The following is a 16,361-nucleotide window of genomic DNA, read 5'->3' as shown; positions in this document are numbered from 1 at the left end:
TCCTACCTGGTCTCAAGTAACACTGCTTGTTCAAAACACTATGGCTATAATCAGGTCAATTAGGTCACAATTAGGAAAAAAACTTCCTTGTATTTAGCAAACAACACCAAAGACTAACTACTACTGATACCAATAAAAACCAAAATTATTCTAGGCAGTTCTCTGCATAAGGCTTTTTTAAATTGAGATCTAAAAATAGGTAGACAGACAACAAGCAGACTTAAACAATTTTATCAGTGGTTGATTTATTTCAGCTTTCTGCTCTCCCTGGTCACAGTTCAGTGCAACCCATAAATAAGTTAGGCTGGTGAAGGAGATTGAATTTTTGAGGCCAGAACAGTAATTGAGGAATTGAATAGCCTGGAGGTTGAAATACCATCTCCTGGGACATAAGCCTTTGGACCTATTAGCAGCTGTCTATATTGCTTTTCCAGCCATTGACACATACGACCATGTCAACATATTGAACTGATTTATGTTTCTTTGTGTCGCAAAAGGACAGATCTCAGATGTGTTCTGGGCTCCATCGCGCTGTTGCTCTAAGAGAAAGAACACTTCAATTCATTTAGCTACGTAAATTACAACACGTGCCAACATTTTCCTGCAAACCAAAAGCTTCCAGTCACCATCAAGTTTCTCTCAGGAACTGTTTTTCAATATTTAAAAGGCATCCAAGCAAATCTAATATTTAGGAGGTTACAAAAAGAAAAAGAAAAGTTGACAAAGCTTTTAAGCTGTAAGCTTTTACAGTATAGTTACGGGGGTGGGGGGGTGGGGGTGGGATCTTATTTCCAAAATGTGTTTACTGTATCTAACACCTTTTGTTTCTCAGCTAGTTTGCAAAATTATCATTATCCACAGAAACTCAAAGATTTTTCCCTTGCCAAGTACTTTCAAAAATATGGGAAGGCCCAATTTCCTCTGAAGAAAATCTGCACCAGTTCAGCACAATTCAATTACACAGAAAGTAGTAGTTTTCACTTTTTCCACGCTGTATTTGTCAGCAGTTGCAAAGGACAGATTGAAAGGGAAGCCTGAGAATGTTTTTGGTTTTGCCTTAAAAAACAAAAACAAAAAAGCAAAACAAAAAACCCCACCATCACCCACCACTTCATTGTTTCCAGTCGTTCTCTTAGGATCACAATTTCACAAGAAAACAAGAGACTTCACAGACAACCAAAGCAACAAGCGATGGAATGCGAAACCTACCTGTGACCAAAGTCAAAAAGAAGTATCTCCAGGTCTTAACTTCGTATGAAAACATGGACATTACCTCAGCAAAAGTGCAGGCCCGCGGAGGACACCCGAGCTCTCTGTGGGGCACAGCGGCTGTTTCGGGGCAGCCTCGGGGGCTTTTTTACCTCAGGAAGGCGCCCCACCCGCCCGCCCGCCCGGTGCTGCCGCCGCTTCGCTGCTCCTCCACCTTTGGCAACAGACGCGTGTTTGATTCACAGCTCGATACGCAGAAATAAATACTTCTTTCCCTCCCTTATTAACTTCGCATCCTACGAATCCTAAAGCAAATGTTATTTCCAAGATGGCACCATTGAGCGTGGGCCACAGGCTTCCCAGGCGTGACAGAAATGGTTCCCCACACAGCACCGCTGAGCAGTGGGGTTTCAGATCGTTATGACGACAATCACATACCGAAAAATAATCAAACTTGATAAATCTAAACGGCATCTCTGGGGTCTCAGGGCAGTGCTGTAAACCCCGCAGGGGCCGCGGGCCCGCTCAGGGCTCCGCAGCATGGGAAGGTGAGGCAGTAGCCAAAATGTGTTAGCACGAGGTTAACCTTCTCCTGAAAACAAGGCCAGCGTTCAACTTGAAATCATGAAAGTGATGGATTGAAAAGGAAAAGGGGGAATACGAGAAAAAGACACTTCATAAATCACTATTAAAATCTACATTTCCACCTTTTGCACAGTCAGTCTGTAAAAAAAGAAAAACATACATCTGGTTTTGTTTTGTAAGAGAAGATGACGGCAACTGAAGCTAAAAAGCATTTCTTAAAAACAATATCACATTTGTTCTGATTGAGCCCATCAGACTTCATTTTGAAGAAAAGCTCCCAACGGCATCAAGTACAAACACAACACGGCAAGAGTTTGTTGGATCTAGCAAATGCCAAGCAAGACAGACTGCACGCTGGAATTAAGCGCTACCAGTTATTCATAAATAAATAATTTTTCTGATTAAATATTTAATCAAATGGACACATCGTCATCATCTGTCTTGTACTCGCGGCATCTTGTGCTCACTCCTACTAGATCTCAACACAGCCAGTATCAGTGGTTTGGACATATGACACTAAACCAGAGACCTCTAATGAATAACTATGTCCTGCTCATAAAATACCATCTCTCCAACTTGGGGGAACTGATGGCAGGTCCTGCCGCCCCAAAGGCTTGTGCACTGCTCAGCCCCACAGGCAGGACGCAGACAAGAGCTCCCCATTTGCACGTCACCACACTCCTCCGCAAGCCAGCATCTGAACCTTCAGAACAGGTGCTGGAAGCATTTTACTCATGACAAATTTTTAAACTCAACTACCTCCTATGTACTCACAAGGTATACACAGCAGGCTACTACAAATCTCTGCTTCTCAGGGAAATAGCACACCTGCACGACAATGGACAACTTCAGTACTAACTTTCAAAGCCCTTGCTTGCAATTATACTATTACCCAGGCTGTAATGAGGAACACAAGTTAAGCAACTCATACAACTGGCAGGACATTTAGGATTTATAGTTGTAGTGTACTCCCCAAATGGCTCTTCTCAGCTGCTGCACAATGACCACTTACAGACTTTTCTAGGAAAGGGTTAACAATCCCATAGAGACACTTTTATAGAGCACACAAACAAGTTAAGTATTGCAGTTCATTTAAAGATAGGTGTAGAGAAAAACTACATATATTATGTAATATAAATTATTTAATGCTAAAAAAACGCACATGAAGTAAGAGATTGTGTTTTATTAATATATAACATCCAATGGGATTCATCACCTTTCTCTGCTTTGCAGATTTACTTTACTATTTTTTGAGAAAATTAAAACTTCGCATTCACTGAACTTGTATCTTTAAAACTCAGTTTAAAAAAAAAATCTGTAGTAAGATCTTTATCTAAAGCATCCCACTTCAAGGATTAAGGACATCAAATACTACGGTAAAAGAGGCCACACAAAAAAACACATTTCCTGTGCTGAAATACTCAGTTAACTTGTCTAGTCACACATAAACATACGAATTAATATTCTGTGAAGGTCTCCCTTCACTATGTCCAGGGATTATACTGTAGCATCTTAGCGATTTCACCCCACTGACATATGTTTTCTGACCAACTTACCATATGCTTTTGAGATGTTATTTCTATTACAGTTTACAGAGGAAATACTAATATTGTACATCTAAAATACTTAACAGCTGTCACCTTACCAGCAAATTTAAAATTATAGCAAAATTTTTATTTCATGAAAATATGAAGGAATGATGTATTTTTATTACTAGAATTCAGTTATTTTTATCTCACTAAAGTACATCAAAGTTTTCTAAATATCTAAACATAATTCATAAATCCAGATATGAAAAACTGAGTCGAAGCCTGTTTATTTCACAGACTCCCCATTGCCCCTTTTCATATATTCAAATATGACTCTTTTCTGAACTACACAATACACATGTAGGTAGTATGTATGAGGAAGTTTTCCAGTGCTTGATATAGCACATATTCAAGTTTGGAATAGAATTATAAATTACTATTTTTCAGGATAACTTGCACTGACAAGAAAGTAAATACTATTTTAAATGCCTTTGAAAGGCTTCTCTGACCACACTGTTGTAGATACTCTGCTTTTTTAAACTGCCAGCAGTTTATTTATCTCAGTACTGATGACTCACTGAATAAATACCATCACAATATGCAAAATACCTACACTTCAACACGATCTTCTTTTCTATCAAAATAATCCCGAGTGTTAGGTAAAAACAGCCAAAAGTATGATTTATTGAGCATCTCAATCAGCATGATTATGTCAGATCTGAATTTCAGTAGGTCAGGAGGATGGCAGGTCCAACTTCAGACTGGATGCTATCACCATTACTATTTTCCAAACAGCAGTAAGTCCTACCTCAATGTTAGCTTTGCCAGCCTTAGGTGTCAACTGCAATGTAATGCTGAGGAAGCTGACTTAAAAAGGAGATAAAACAAACACTACATGCATTCATAACAAACTGAAAAATGTTCCCAGTGACAGGCGTGAAAATAAGTCTGGACTGCGCTGGACTGATGAAAAATAATACGTCCTGCCCCACCTTGTAACCATTAAGATAGATTTTTATCTGCTTTTACCACTACCAAAGAACAACAGACAAAATAAGAAAAGCTCAGAGCCAGCATCTTTTATTCCTTGGATTATCAGGAAAAAGTTATCCAGAAAAAAAAGTGTAACTTTCCAGGAAGCACATAGTATCTCAAGCAATATGCTTTATTCTCCATCCTGCTGACAAGGTTTTCTCAAATTACATAATTGTAAGTACTGCCCAAACCAGTATCCATCTTATTATTTTTTATAAAACCAAAAATCATTCAAACTGTAAATGACCACTATTCATTAAAATCTGTTTTTCTTCATCTGTAAGCACAGTTCTGAATGTTGTCAGGTGAGGCAGTAAGGAACTGTTGTCTGCTGAAGAGATATAAATAGAAAATAAAAGCATTTTAAGAGTCTTCTTCCATAGCCACATCCTCTTGTAGCTTCTGCACCATTTTGTCCTCCAGCTGTTTTGGTGTGCCTTCAAAGCAAAGAAAAAATTAAATTCAAGATGTCTCTCTAAACCCAAGTAACTGTTCTTCTTTGAACAATTTATGTGTCCATTCTAGGTGAAACAGCCTAAATATATTGCTTAAAGAGTTGTTTAGGACTAAACCCATCGAGCTTACAAGTATTTATGGCTAACTTCCATCACCACCTAAAACTACTGAAGAATTGTTTTAACAGAAAAGCTGATGCTGTTTTTATGCAAAATCTAAAATGCAGTCAAACCTATGTTTTCAGCTAGTATGATGAACTTTGATGCAGCTGGCAATACCTAGCAGAACCTATCAAAGGACTATAAAAATGCGTTGCTTTTAACAGATCAATGGCCTTCACACATCAGTTTTTAGATAAAGATTTAAGCCCTCCTCAATGCTGTGTTGGATGGCAATAGTGTTAACTCTCAATACTACTACAAAAAAAAAAAAAAAAAAAAAAAAAAAAATCCAGGATTGACATTTGATTCTGCTCTCTTTAAGGCCCAGCAGGAACTGTAAAACACTGAAAAGGCAGCTGTTGTTTGACATACGGATGTACTACATGCTATTGCGCATCATTCATTTAACATAAACAAAGCCAAACAAAAGAAATAAACACTCAGGTTTATTATTTTGAATTCAGATCTTTTTTCTTTTTCTTCCCTCAAAAAACAAGGGACAGATTAAACCAAAGTTTAAATATATCCTGACAAAACCTTGTTTAACATATATACAATCTTAGACTATAATTAATGCAAACTGGAAGAAAAAACATAGAACAGACTTCTAGTTAACATCTAATAATATGTCACACCTACAACCACGGAGACAAAAATCACTGGTAATTTTTATAAAACAATAACTAATGGAAACGTTTTTAACTTCTCTCCATTACCTGCATTTTAAAAAATAAATCACCTTTACAATCCATTTTTATCAACATTATTAACACAAGCTAGTACTTGCAATAGTTTAGGAACCAGAAAATTATTTAGGGGAAACAGCTTTCTCCATCTGAAAATCTCAGTTCACTAACAAAGAATATACATTATTATATCTGAACTGGGCACAGATTTTAGTGAAAATTTGCAAAATTACCATGCTATTTAAAAAAATTTTATGTTTACACTGAAGAAACAGTATTTTCATCTAAGTTTCATTATACGCAGTGAACTACAAAAAACCCCTACTCTCACAATCAGCTAACATTCAAAAAGCAGAGTTTAACTACTGTATTTTATATCAATCAGTGGTATAGTCTGAATTGATTATTTGAACTCAACAAAGGGAAGAAATGTATTGGTTAACAAACACGCAGTTCATAGAGTACTGGGTATGGAGTGCAGTTTAAAATACTCAAATAAGGAAAAGAAAGGATGAATGCAGGACTAGATAAATAAAAAGGTATGTTTCATTCAGAACAAAGAGACTGCTTACATTTAGTGGCAAGAGCTATTCTCCATATTCAATAGACAAATTAGTTGTAAGAAAAATGCACAGCATTATTGATCTGTAGAATTAGTCATATAAAAAAAAAAAAATCAGTATTCATCCTAAAATTGTATACAGAAGTTAACCTAAGCAAACCAGGTAAAGCACGTTCTTACCTGCATGTGGAGCACGAAGAAGGTGGATATTCTGTTTGACTTCTTTGATGTCTTCTGCCTTCTGCAACTCTTTACTCTTCTTTAATCTGTGGAGGGGGAAAGTGAAATTTAATTACCTTCAAAGAGGAGATGTATGTTTTCATTTTCATGCATGACACATCTTTAGCTAAAGGTATGTAAACTATAAATAACTATGATTCTGAGGAAATAAAGCTTAAAAGTATTTGAAAACCAATTCAAGCATATACAGGATACAAAACCAGAAAAAAAGCCAGCATTGTATCAACTCTTACCAGAAATTTGTTTAAATCTAAGACTCCATATTACAAACAAGGAAATACAACTATTATCATCAAGTGTCCAAAAGTTACATTTCATTGGTCAGCCAATAAAGTGTAGTAGTTTGGTAGCATAGTAGAGCCCACCCAAAATATTTTATCCCATCACGCGAGTGACTGTACGTACAAAGCAAATAACCATTTAAAACTTTTGATTATCATTCCTCTGGAAAGATTGACTGTCTCATATAGATTTGTGAGAGCACCCATAATACAAATACTTCTCCTCACCTGTTCATAATAAATCTAGCTTGGCGTTTTTGCTTTATTTCCTCCACTCTTTTCATTGCATCAACTGAAATAAAGCAGAAGTTGTTTTAAATGTGCTTTACATACTTACAGTTGAAAATACATGCTATTTTGCAGAGCAACACTACCAGTATTCCATAATACCTCTATATCAGATGCAACTCTTACACTATCTAGAGGAAGATATGACTTCTTCAAGGAGCAGGATAGGGGAATATTCTGTGTACCAACTATGATGATTTGTATTTTAAAACTTACTTATGCTTCCACTTTTGTGCCTACACATACCTCCTACAATTAACCATCACTACAAAAAAAACTTACTCTACTTGAAATCAGATGCAAGTTACCACCTTCTCCTTTGTGGCATTCATTCATGACATAAGTAACTCTTCCATTTTATAGCAATTGATTTATTAAACAAACTGGAGTAGAATGAGCAGGAACAAAGAAACAGCTGCATCAGTATAAAAGGCTTACACTGGGAGCCTCTTAAAAAGCTGGAGAACCACTAAGGTTTTTTGAAGATAATAATTCAAAATAGGAGAATGCTACACCTTATTTTCTAAACAATTTCTGAAAAAAAATAAAATCAAGTGAAACTCCACACCTGTTCACAACTCAAACCTCCTCCACACGTAACAATCTGGTCGCGATTCCAGTAATTTCAAACACAATCACTATGAGGTGTCAATACTCTAAGAAGTCTTCTGAAAACATATTCATGTAGAGTAAAAGTTCACTCCCCATAGTTCATTTTCTGTTTTTTCTAAAATGACTCACCAGTCTTGTTCCACAACTCTCTCTGGTATTTCACTGGTTCATTTCTACGTTTTTCAAACTCAAATGAATTATCCTATATTAAGAAAAAGTAAATATAGATTATATACAGAAACACATTTAGATCAATACATTTTTACTATAGCACTCACTCATATAAGCATATTTTACATTATACTTTTTCTCCCTTTCCGAATCTCAGTTCCTATACTTTAACAACCTTTAAAGATTACTAAACTAGAAGGAAATAGAGTGGCGTGTTTGACCTCAAAGTGTCAAAAGCCACAGTGATTTGTCTGAAGAGAACTGTTTACCAAAACATCTCCCTCAGCTATTTTATTTTTAGCAAGACGAAAGGAACAGGGAAGACCAATGTGGAGTAGGAAATACAGATTAGACTAGACAGGTGGAAGGCAAAATTGAAAACATGTAGAGTCAAAAGCATTTAATGCAGGTCACATAAATTCTACTCAACAGCATGTAATTTTGAGAAGGTTAAAAAAAAAAAACACCCACCACCACTATTTCATTTTAAGAATATTGAAACAATATAAAATAATTTGAAATTGTGAAATACTTCAATTGATGATATTGTGGTGTTTGGGGCAACTGGGTTTTTTTTCTTGTTGTGTTTTTTTTTTTTCCCCCCCAAGAGTTTAAGATGGAAAACCAGTTTCCTGATTTTTTTTGCTAGGCATACTTAGCTTTATACCAACTTTACCTGAGGACTTTTCCCTGCCCAATGGCTCTTTTTTGTAGCTGTAACCCAGATTATCTGACTGTGCAGAAACAGGACTACCAAATGCAAATGTACAGAGAGTAGAAGATTTATAGATGGAAAAAAAATGCCTTGGACTTGGGAACCGCCACGTATTACTGACATAGACACCTGATACACTGGCTTCCACACTGAAGCTGAAATGGGAAGTTCCAAGTTACAGTCAAGCTAAATGAATAGCTCACTCTCAAGAAAACTCTGACATCCTCTTCCACAGTCCCTCTTTTCTCCACTTACTCCATCCCTCATGCTCATCTAATTAAATAATAACGCATTAAGCTAGCTAACCTAACCTGTCTGCTCGTGGACGAGGCTAGATTTCTGCCATTCTAGTGAGCTAATGTAAAGTGTGAACCAGTTCAACTTCTTACCACTGTCAATTCTTTGCCAGCTGCTTTCCGGAATGCTTTGGTCCATCTCATCTTTCTGGGATTTCGCTTCTTTTTAAAGTTCCTGTGGCATTTTGATTTGCAGAATCTAAATATCTTAAAGAAGAAGGGGGGGGGGAAGGCACTGACAGTCAAATCACGTTATTCCCACCCCATTGCAAGCATAATACCACACATTGAAGTTTCTCTAACAATACTGCTCATTGAAAACATCATTCATCTTTCAAGTTTCAATATTTTTAGTTCAAATATCGCTACTAACAAAAAGAAGTTCAAGTACTATTCTTGGTTTTTCATTATAAAGTCATTTTCACAGCTGTCAGGGACATGCACAATTACTTACAGTTAAGCTGATTATAAATAAAATATACTAGAGTTGTGAGAACTATCATCTGCAAAAATAACAATAAAACCAAACCTGTACTATGAATAAACAATTTTCTATACCTGTCAGCACTTTTTAGATACAGTGCCATCCTGACAACAACAAAAAATTCTCACATCTCTCATATAACGTTTCTGAATGCAATACACATACACACACAAAAAAAGTCTATCTTCTGGAATGTAGCTTTAAGCCTTAAAGATTACCCTGCAGCAGGAGTCCTAAGCATATTATTTAAGTCCTGGACTGAATTTACTGAAAGCTGCTAAAGCATATGCCAAAACATTCTAACTGACCTTCCCCCCTCCCCCCCCTTTCATTTTTCTACATATTCTACAGAATGCTAGACTCATTTTAGGCTGCTGCCACTGCTAGCCATGGAAGTGCCTTATGTTCATCCAGGTGATGTTTTCATGCCCATTAAAGATGCATAAAAGAAACTTCACTATTCATACTTGAAATTTCTCTTTTATTAGTATTGAAATTATGTACCTAGCAGCCAATCTAAAGAACAACCCTCTATCCCAAACTGTCCCAAATCCAACAGACATTTTCCAGTCAAAAAGACTATCTAATGGTCACTTCTAAAGAAAAATAACAGAAAATATGAAACCTCTAGTAATCACCTTCAAATATTTTTTTTTCATGTTCTACCACATTTTTTCACCCTAACCCAGACAAATGTGCCATTATGTTTTGCTCTTTCATAGATTACCTGTTCACAACTAACCTGCCATTATGCCTTTTTTTTTTAAAAAAAGAAACATGCACCTTGTGGCCATTTTCTAGCAAATGGAACTGTGTCGTTCTCCATCTACCTCTAAATTCCCAAAAGCTGTGACTCAGATAAGCAATGCAATTGAGCCAGTATTTGTTCTGATGTCTGAGCATGGGAAGGAAGCTATTTGTGTAAGCTTCATTTCACACTGGGGTCTCCAATGCCCTATAAAAGTGATAAGGAGTACAGCAGAGGCTGGGAAACTATACACAACATCTTATGTACAAGATTGTCACCATAATGTAAAGCCCAAAGCACTATGCACATCCTGTTATGACAGCCTCAATTGGGTAAGTCACATCAGATATCTGAGTGAGTTACAGCTTTACTAGAGTACCATGAGAGAGACACAAACCACTAGCTTTAGCATACAGTGTCTGCAATCCAGATTGCTCAAAGCTTTAGAATCACCTGCTATTTATCTGAAGCCTCCACTTGTCCAAAATCAGGAAATCAAAGGATGAAGATTTTGTATTGCTCTGCGAAGCGTATTTCTTAGTAAAAACTGAAAACAAGTAATTTAGCCCACACTCTTTCTGACAGCCGCAACAGCTGCCAAATTACACTATCACTCCACGTAACGGCTCCCACATAGCAAGTAAATCTGCGCGGTGGATGACACCACCCAGCACCACCTCAGGAACGCCAGCACGGCTGGTGCGTTGCTTCCAAACTGCCGTGGACAGACTACGGGGGCTCCGGCACGACGAGGGAAACGCTGCCTGCCGCTCCCGCCGCGGCCCGAGCCCTCCACATGCCAAACGACGCCTGGAAAAGGCGTAAGCAGCTGCACCTCGGCCCGGAACAGGGGCACCAGTCCCAGGGGGCAGCGGGCCGGGGCCTTGGCAACGGCTGTAACCGAACCGCATGAGAAGCGGATACCGCGTGTGGGGGGGCGAGAGCCCCCCCCCCCCCCCCCCCCCCAGCACAGGCCCGGGCCGGCGCAGGAGAGGCCGAGGCCGCCCAGCCGCTGGGCCAGGCCCAGCCGCGCAGGCTGCGAGGAGGAGCGGGCCCGGGCCCCGGGCGCCGCCGCTGTCAGGCGCCAGCCGCGCTCTCCCCGGCGGGCGGTACCTTGCAGTCGTTGCGCACGAACATGACGCCGTGGCCGGGGTAGATGGGCCCCGAGCAGAAGTAGCACTTCTCGATCCGCATGGCCGGGCCCCCGCCGCGCCGCGCCGCTCCGCAGGCCCCGCCGGAAGGGTGCGCTCAGCTGACCGGAGGCGGCGGGGCGCCGCCCGGGAGAGCAGCCACGGCACCCCCTGCCGGCGGCTGGGCGCCAAAGCGCCGCGAGAGGGGGCGCAGGCGCAGACGCTCCCCGGCCGGCCCGCCCGCCGCTGCCGCGGCTGGAGCCGCCTCCCCGGGCCCCGCACAGGCCTCGTGGAGCAGGAGCGGCGCTTTGTTTGCGGTGGCGTACTGCGGTCATGAGACAAGGCCGCCCCTGCTAATCAGGAGCTTTACCAGCCCCGAGACAGGCACCTGGCTGGAAACAAGCAGGTGCTCGCTCTGGGTTTCTGGCCGAGCCAACCCGACAGGAGTTACTGGGGGCGGCAAGGACAACCGTGAACTGCTCCCTCAGCGGGCAGGGGCACAACCGCCCACAGAGCTGCCAGAGCATTCCGCGTCCTATCACTATTGCACCAGCAGCGTACTGGGTATTAGCAAACGCACTCTGCTGATGGGTAGTTGGTGGTGCGGCACAAGAGCCAGCAGCCAGCCCAGTGCCAGGGCCCTGAATAGCTCATGTTGCACCAAGAAGTACAACACATCAGTGCCGTATTTCTTCACAGCTGCTCGCTGGAAAACAGCCCTTCCAATTGTATGGGGACGTGGAAGCCGCTCTTTACACCCACAATGAACAGCCTTGCAACACAACAGCAGTAATGCTCCTCTGCCGCATGCTATAGGCATCTGAGTGACCTACTCTGTGAAGAAACCAGCGGCCCGAAATAAAGCGATACGCCCGGGAGTCATGTGAATTGAATTCCATAAAGCCAACCTGAAAAACAAAGAGCTCCTTTTCCTGAGCATGGTTGAAGAGACCAGACACAGCTGCTGTTTCTGATGTGGTCTCTGCCAGCCTGAACAGGAAATAGGAATGGCAGCTCCTGTTGCACGTAGATCCCTTTACAGCATAACATAGGACTAGCCCTTCACCTCACCAAAACGAGCCTGCTTCAGACCACATTCCCTCCCAAGGAAAGCCATTCTGTAAGAATGTGTCATTTTTTAATTCGAGGATTTTGGTTTGGTTTTAACTTTGAGTAGTAGAGTAGCGTAAGCTTTTCCAATTGGTCTTCATTTCTCTGGTGGGCTTTCACCATTGTGAAATACAAGGAGGACCATGAGACTTACTATATGTCCTAGCAAGATCTCTTAATAAAAATAAAACAGATCATTCATATATAAAATGTGGAAGAGATTATTGCTCCAAAAATGAGAAACTTGGCCACGAGGCCCCCACATGAACCATGCTGAAACTATAGTTTGTGCAGAAGTTCTCATTACTGTGCTTTTCCTTGAAGGTATAAGAAAGCACCATTTATTGGCTGATTGGAGCCACAATTTCTAAATCATCACACAAACAGGTTACTGGGGGGAAAAGGGTGTATCTACAAAAGCAGCAATATGGCAAAAAACACAAACACACCCCATTCATTCACCAGATATATACATCACCACATGCATACTAACTGCAGTCCATTATAGCAAGAGCGTGGTCCATCCTTTGATTTCACCAGAGAGAATCCTGTTGAAAGCTGAGAGATACTCATGCTCATGAAAGTATTAAAAAACCCCAAAAAACCAACCCATACACAGAAACAAAGTTGGGATGAACTATTAGACAATACTGCATCTTCAAGAGTAAGCTGACTTTTCTCTTTCCCAGATGACTCTGTACTTCCCTGAAACATACATTCATATCTTAGTATGGAAATTAAATACGAATTAAAAGATTTTGTGATCAGCTTGTGTTTGATCCCCTCTGGTGTCTCATTATAAATACAAAATTTTGTTCTAAGTGTGAAAAATGAATGAAGCTGAAATGGCTCAGTATTACCATAAGGATAGAGCCAGTAACCCAAGGAAAGGAAAGGGAGTCCGACACAGATTTTTAAATCTACAGTTGATTTACTCTAGAATTCAGGAAAATCACTTTCTGCTCCATTTCCGTATTTGTAAGATCCAAGTATTCTACAGGGGAATTAATTTTTAAAGCAAAATTTGAAGTACTGTCTAAAACCGATGGCTCTGCACACATTACTCTGAGGAACCTATTACTCCTTCTGTTCCCGCTCCTACAGTTACCTGTTTATTGTGAAAGGACCTAGATGCTAGGCCCTGTACCTTCCTAAATTGTTTGGAATTGGAGAGGGTCTTCTCTCTGTTCTTCAGTCTTAGGATGCTGTCCCAGATCAGAGTCTGAAATCTTCCTCATCACGTAAGGCTTTACCACCACAATTCCCGCTTCTCCGTTTGAAAGAAATTAACTATCCGAGTATTTGGTAAAAAATCCATGTGTTGAATTGCATGTGCCTTCAGGGCAGTTTTTGCTTTCTGGTTTCTAGAACAGCAAAAAAGGCAGTCAGCTTCGGGCTATATTAAGAAAGATGGAAGGATGAAAAAAAACCCATCGCTTTAGCACAGTAGTGTCACTAACCTTATCAGCACAGAACTTGTCTCCAATCTTTTTGAAAACCAGACCTCAGCCACATCCTATTGCAGGAGACAGGCTAGAGCATATGACTGGTGAGTAGTACTCACCCCCAGCACTAAGGAACAATAGCTCCAATCTGACTCAGAGACAGAGAGCAAGATAGGACTGTACAGGATATTAGTTAGTCTCAGGCTGCACGCCAGAGGGAAGGCTCCGTGGCTGTGACAGAAGATGGCAACCCAGCTGATAAGAGGAAATAGTAGAGACACGTACACAAAGCAATTTTATGAGGGAAGCTATGAAGACACCAAGTTTACAGCTAGAGGCAAAACCAAATAGTAAACAAGTTTGCTTAGGTCTAGGGCTGCTGTGCTTTGGCATATGCAATTGTAATCCCTCTTTTTCAGTTTGATTACTTTGAGTTTCCTGCCCATGTGACTTTTTTTCCCCCATGGGCTGTATTTATTTCACTGAAGGCAGCTTTTTCCTGGCAGAGTACTGCATTGTGAAGTCTTTGGTGGGTTCTGCAATTTAAACACTGTGGATTACAGGCTGTCACCAATGCCTCCAGCAGACAGATGGGACATGAGAGCACAGTGATACTACAAGCACTTAGAACAGAATTTTTACCCCTCTCCTTTTTTCATATCACGGCACTAATCTCCTTTTCAAGTACAAGCCATTATGTTGTGGATTGGAAGCGCTTATTCCTGATCTAAAAGGCAATAGGGATTGAAGGTTGCTGAAGCCAGAATCCAAATTAATTATCAAAAAAGAATATGTGCTTCTACTCCAGTAACAGTTACTCACAGACAGAATTAAGCATCCAGCTGAAAAACAGCCTCACTGGAAGAAGAGGTTTTGCAGCAAAGCGAGTGGCTCATTTGTTTGATTTTTGATGCAGATTACCACAACAAGAATTGTTTCACCAAACATCTCAACTCAATACCTTAAACTCGTAACAAAGCTCTGGTCTGCAAATATTTATGTACTCGTCCAAGTTTCCTAATAGAAGTAAAAGAACTGTCATATACAGTCATATAAAAGAACTGACAACTGTCAGGCATGTGCACTTGTAGGATCAAGTTCAGAGACCATATAATCATGTCAGTTGGAAGACACTTCTGGAGGTCATCTAGACAAAATTTGTGCTCAAAGCAGGACAAATTACACCAGGTGGCTCAGGGCCACATCCAGTTGAGTTTTTAGTGTCCTCAAGGATGGAGATTCCATAACCTCCCTCAGCTCCTGTTCCAATTTCTGACAACTTGTATAGTGATTTTTTCCTAACATCTAATCAGAATTTTCTATACACCAACTTTTCTCTGTTGCTTCTTTCCTGTCCCTCTGCCCTCTGAGAAGGGTCTGACCCCATCTTCTGTATACCCTCCCATTAGATAGTTCAAGACAGCAGAAAGGCCTCCCTTAGCTTTCTCTTCTTAAAGCTAAGCAAACCCAGTTCTCTCTCCTCCTACCCCTTGTGCTGCAGCCCCCCAATCTTGGTGTCATCTGCTGGACTCACTCCAGTGTGTCAATCTCTTTCTTCTACTGGGGTGTCCAAAACAGGACACAAAACTCCAGATGGGGTCTTATAATTACTGAATATAAGAGACCACTTACTGCCTCAGCGTGCTGGCTTCATTCTACTAACGCAGCCCCAGTTGCAGTTGGCCTTTGCCACAAGGGCACACTTCTGGCTCCTGCTCAACCTGCTTTTGAAGAGACTGCCCATCCCCTTTTTCTGCAAAATGTTTTTTCAGCCAGTACTACTGCATGGGGTTATTCCAACCCATCGGAATACCCAGTCACACTTGCCCTTGCTAAACTTAATGAGGTTTAGTTCAGCTCATTTCTCTAGCCTGCCAAGGAACCTCTGAATAGCAGCTGTGCCCTCCAGCGTATCATAACCTACCCGGTAATCTACACTGCTCTTGATGGAAGCAACTACTCTGAAAAATCAGGCTCCTTACCTTTGTAGAAGCAGTAGATTTTACAAAGTGTATTTCTTGATTCCCTTTGCTCTGAACATGCTACATGCTCACATTAGCAGCTTTCTGAATGTCTTATGAATACAGAAGTGTTGCCTCTATTGTCTTCTGTGGGTTTGAGCTCCTTCTGTCATCACCCAGGATGCATCAGCCCCCCATCCGACTGGTTCGGTCAGTGCCAGAGCATAACATGAAGAAGTAACTATGCCACAGAAGAGAACTTAGACACATTTGAACTAAAAAACCCATAACACATAGGGACTGTGCAGAAAGACACAGACTGATACTGAACTGAGACAATAGGAAATGTTACAATTCAGTTAAACAAATGCTGACAAGGTTCAGATCAGGCATGTTTAACTATTTTATATTAATAAGAAATCCTGGGACAAAGCATTATAATGGAAATCCTTTCCAAAACCTTGATCCATTACAGATCAATGTTTTCATCTGACGCTGGATGGAAACAACTTTTCTTGAAATAACAGTTTCTCATCACATGAAAATTTTTCTTTGTTTGCTTTTTTAAACCAGTGCTAGACTAGTAAGAATAGTGTAATTCACTGTCAAGAAACATTTACCGCGATTTCTCATGAGAGCTAAAAAGGGAACAAAAGT

At 40.5% G+C, this 16,361-nt stretch overlaps 1 protein-coding gene across 1 annotated transcript; it reads right to left on the bottom strand.

Moving 5' to 3' along the window:
- Window positions 1-4,399: 4,399 nt before the first annotated feature.
- RSL24D1 (ribosomal L24 domain containing 1) lies at window positions 4,400-11,269 on the bottom strand. Its single transcript, XM_059824008.1, has 6 exons — window positions 11,172-11,269; window positions 8,920-9,033; window positions 7,774-7,846; window positions 6,973-7,036; window positions 6,404-6,489; window positions 4,400-4,795 (listed from the first exon to the last, which is right to left on the bottom strand). The coding sequence occupies exons 1-6, from the start codon at window positions 11,250-11,252 to the stop codon at window positions 4,722-4,724; spliced, it is 492 nt and encodes a 163-aa protein (XP_059679991.1). The 5' UTR covers window positions 11,253-11,269; the 3' UTR covers window positions 4,400-4,721.
- Between the last annotated feature and the right edge of the window lie 5,092 nt (window positions 11,270-16,361).

This window comes from Gavia stellata, chromosome 13, assembly GCF_030936135.1.
Source record: "Gavia stellata isolate bGavSte3 chromosome 13, bGavSte3.hap2, whole genome shotgun sequence".
Classification (NCBI taxonomy): domain Eukaryota; kingdom Metazoa; phylum Chordata; class Aves; order Gaviiformes; family Gaviidae; genus Gavia; species Gavia stellata.
The sequence above is the reverse complement of the archived record's forward strand: the minus strand, read 5'-3'. Positions and strand labels throughout refer to the sequence as shown.

Bases quoted from the DNA above. Each gene is read 5' to 3' on its own strand.
- RSL24D1 (XM_059824008.1), bottom strand. From the start codon at position 11,252: ATGCGGATCGAGAAGTGCTACTTCTGCTCGGGGCCCATCTACCCCGGC. The intron at 7,037-7,773 runs GTGAGTCATTTT...GCTTTATTTCAG, and splicing joins AGAGTTGTGGAACAAGACTG to TTGATGCAATGAAAAGAGTG. The intron at 6,490-6,972 runs GTGAGGAGAAGT...CCCCCTCCACAG, and splicing joins GCTAGATTTATTATGAACAG to ATTAAAGAAGAGTAAAGAGT.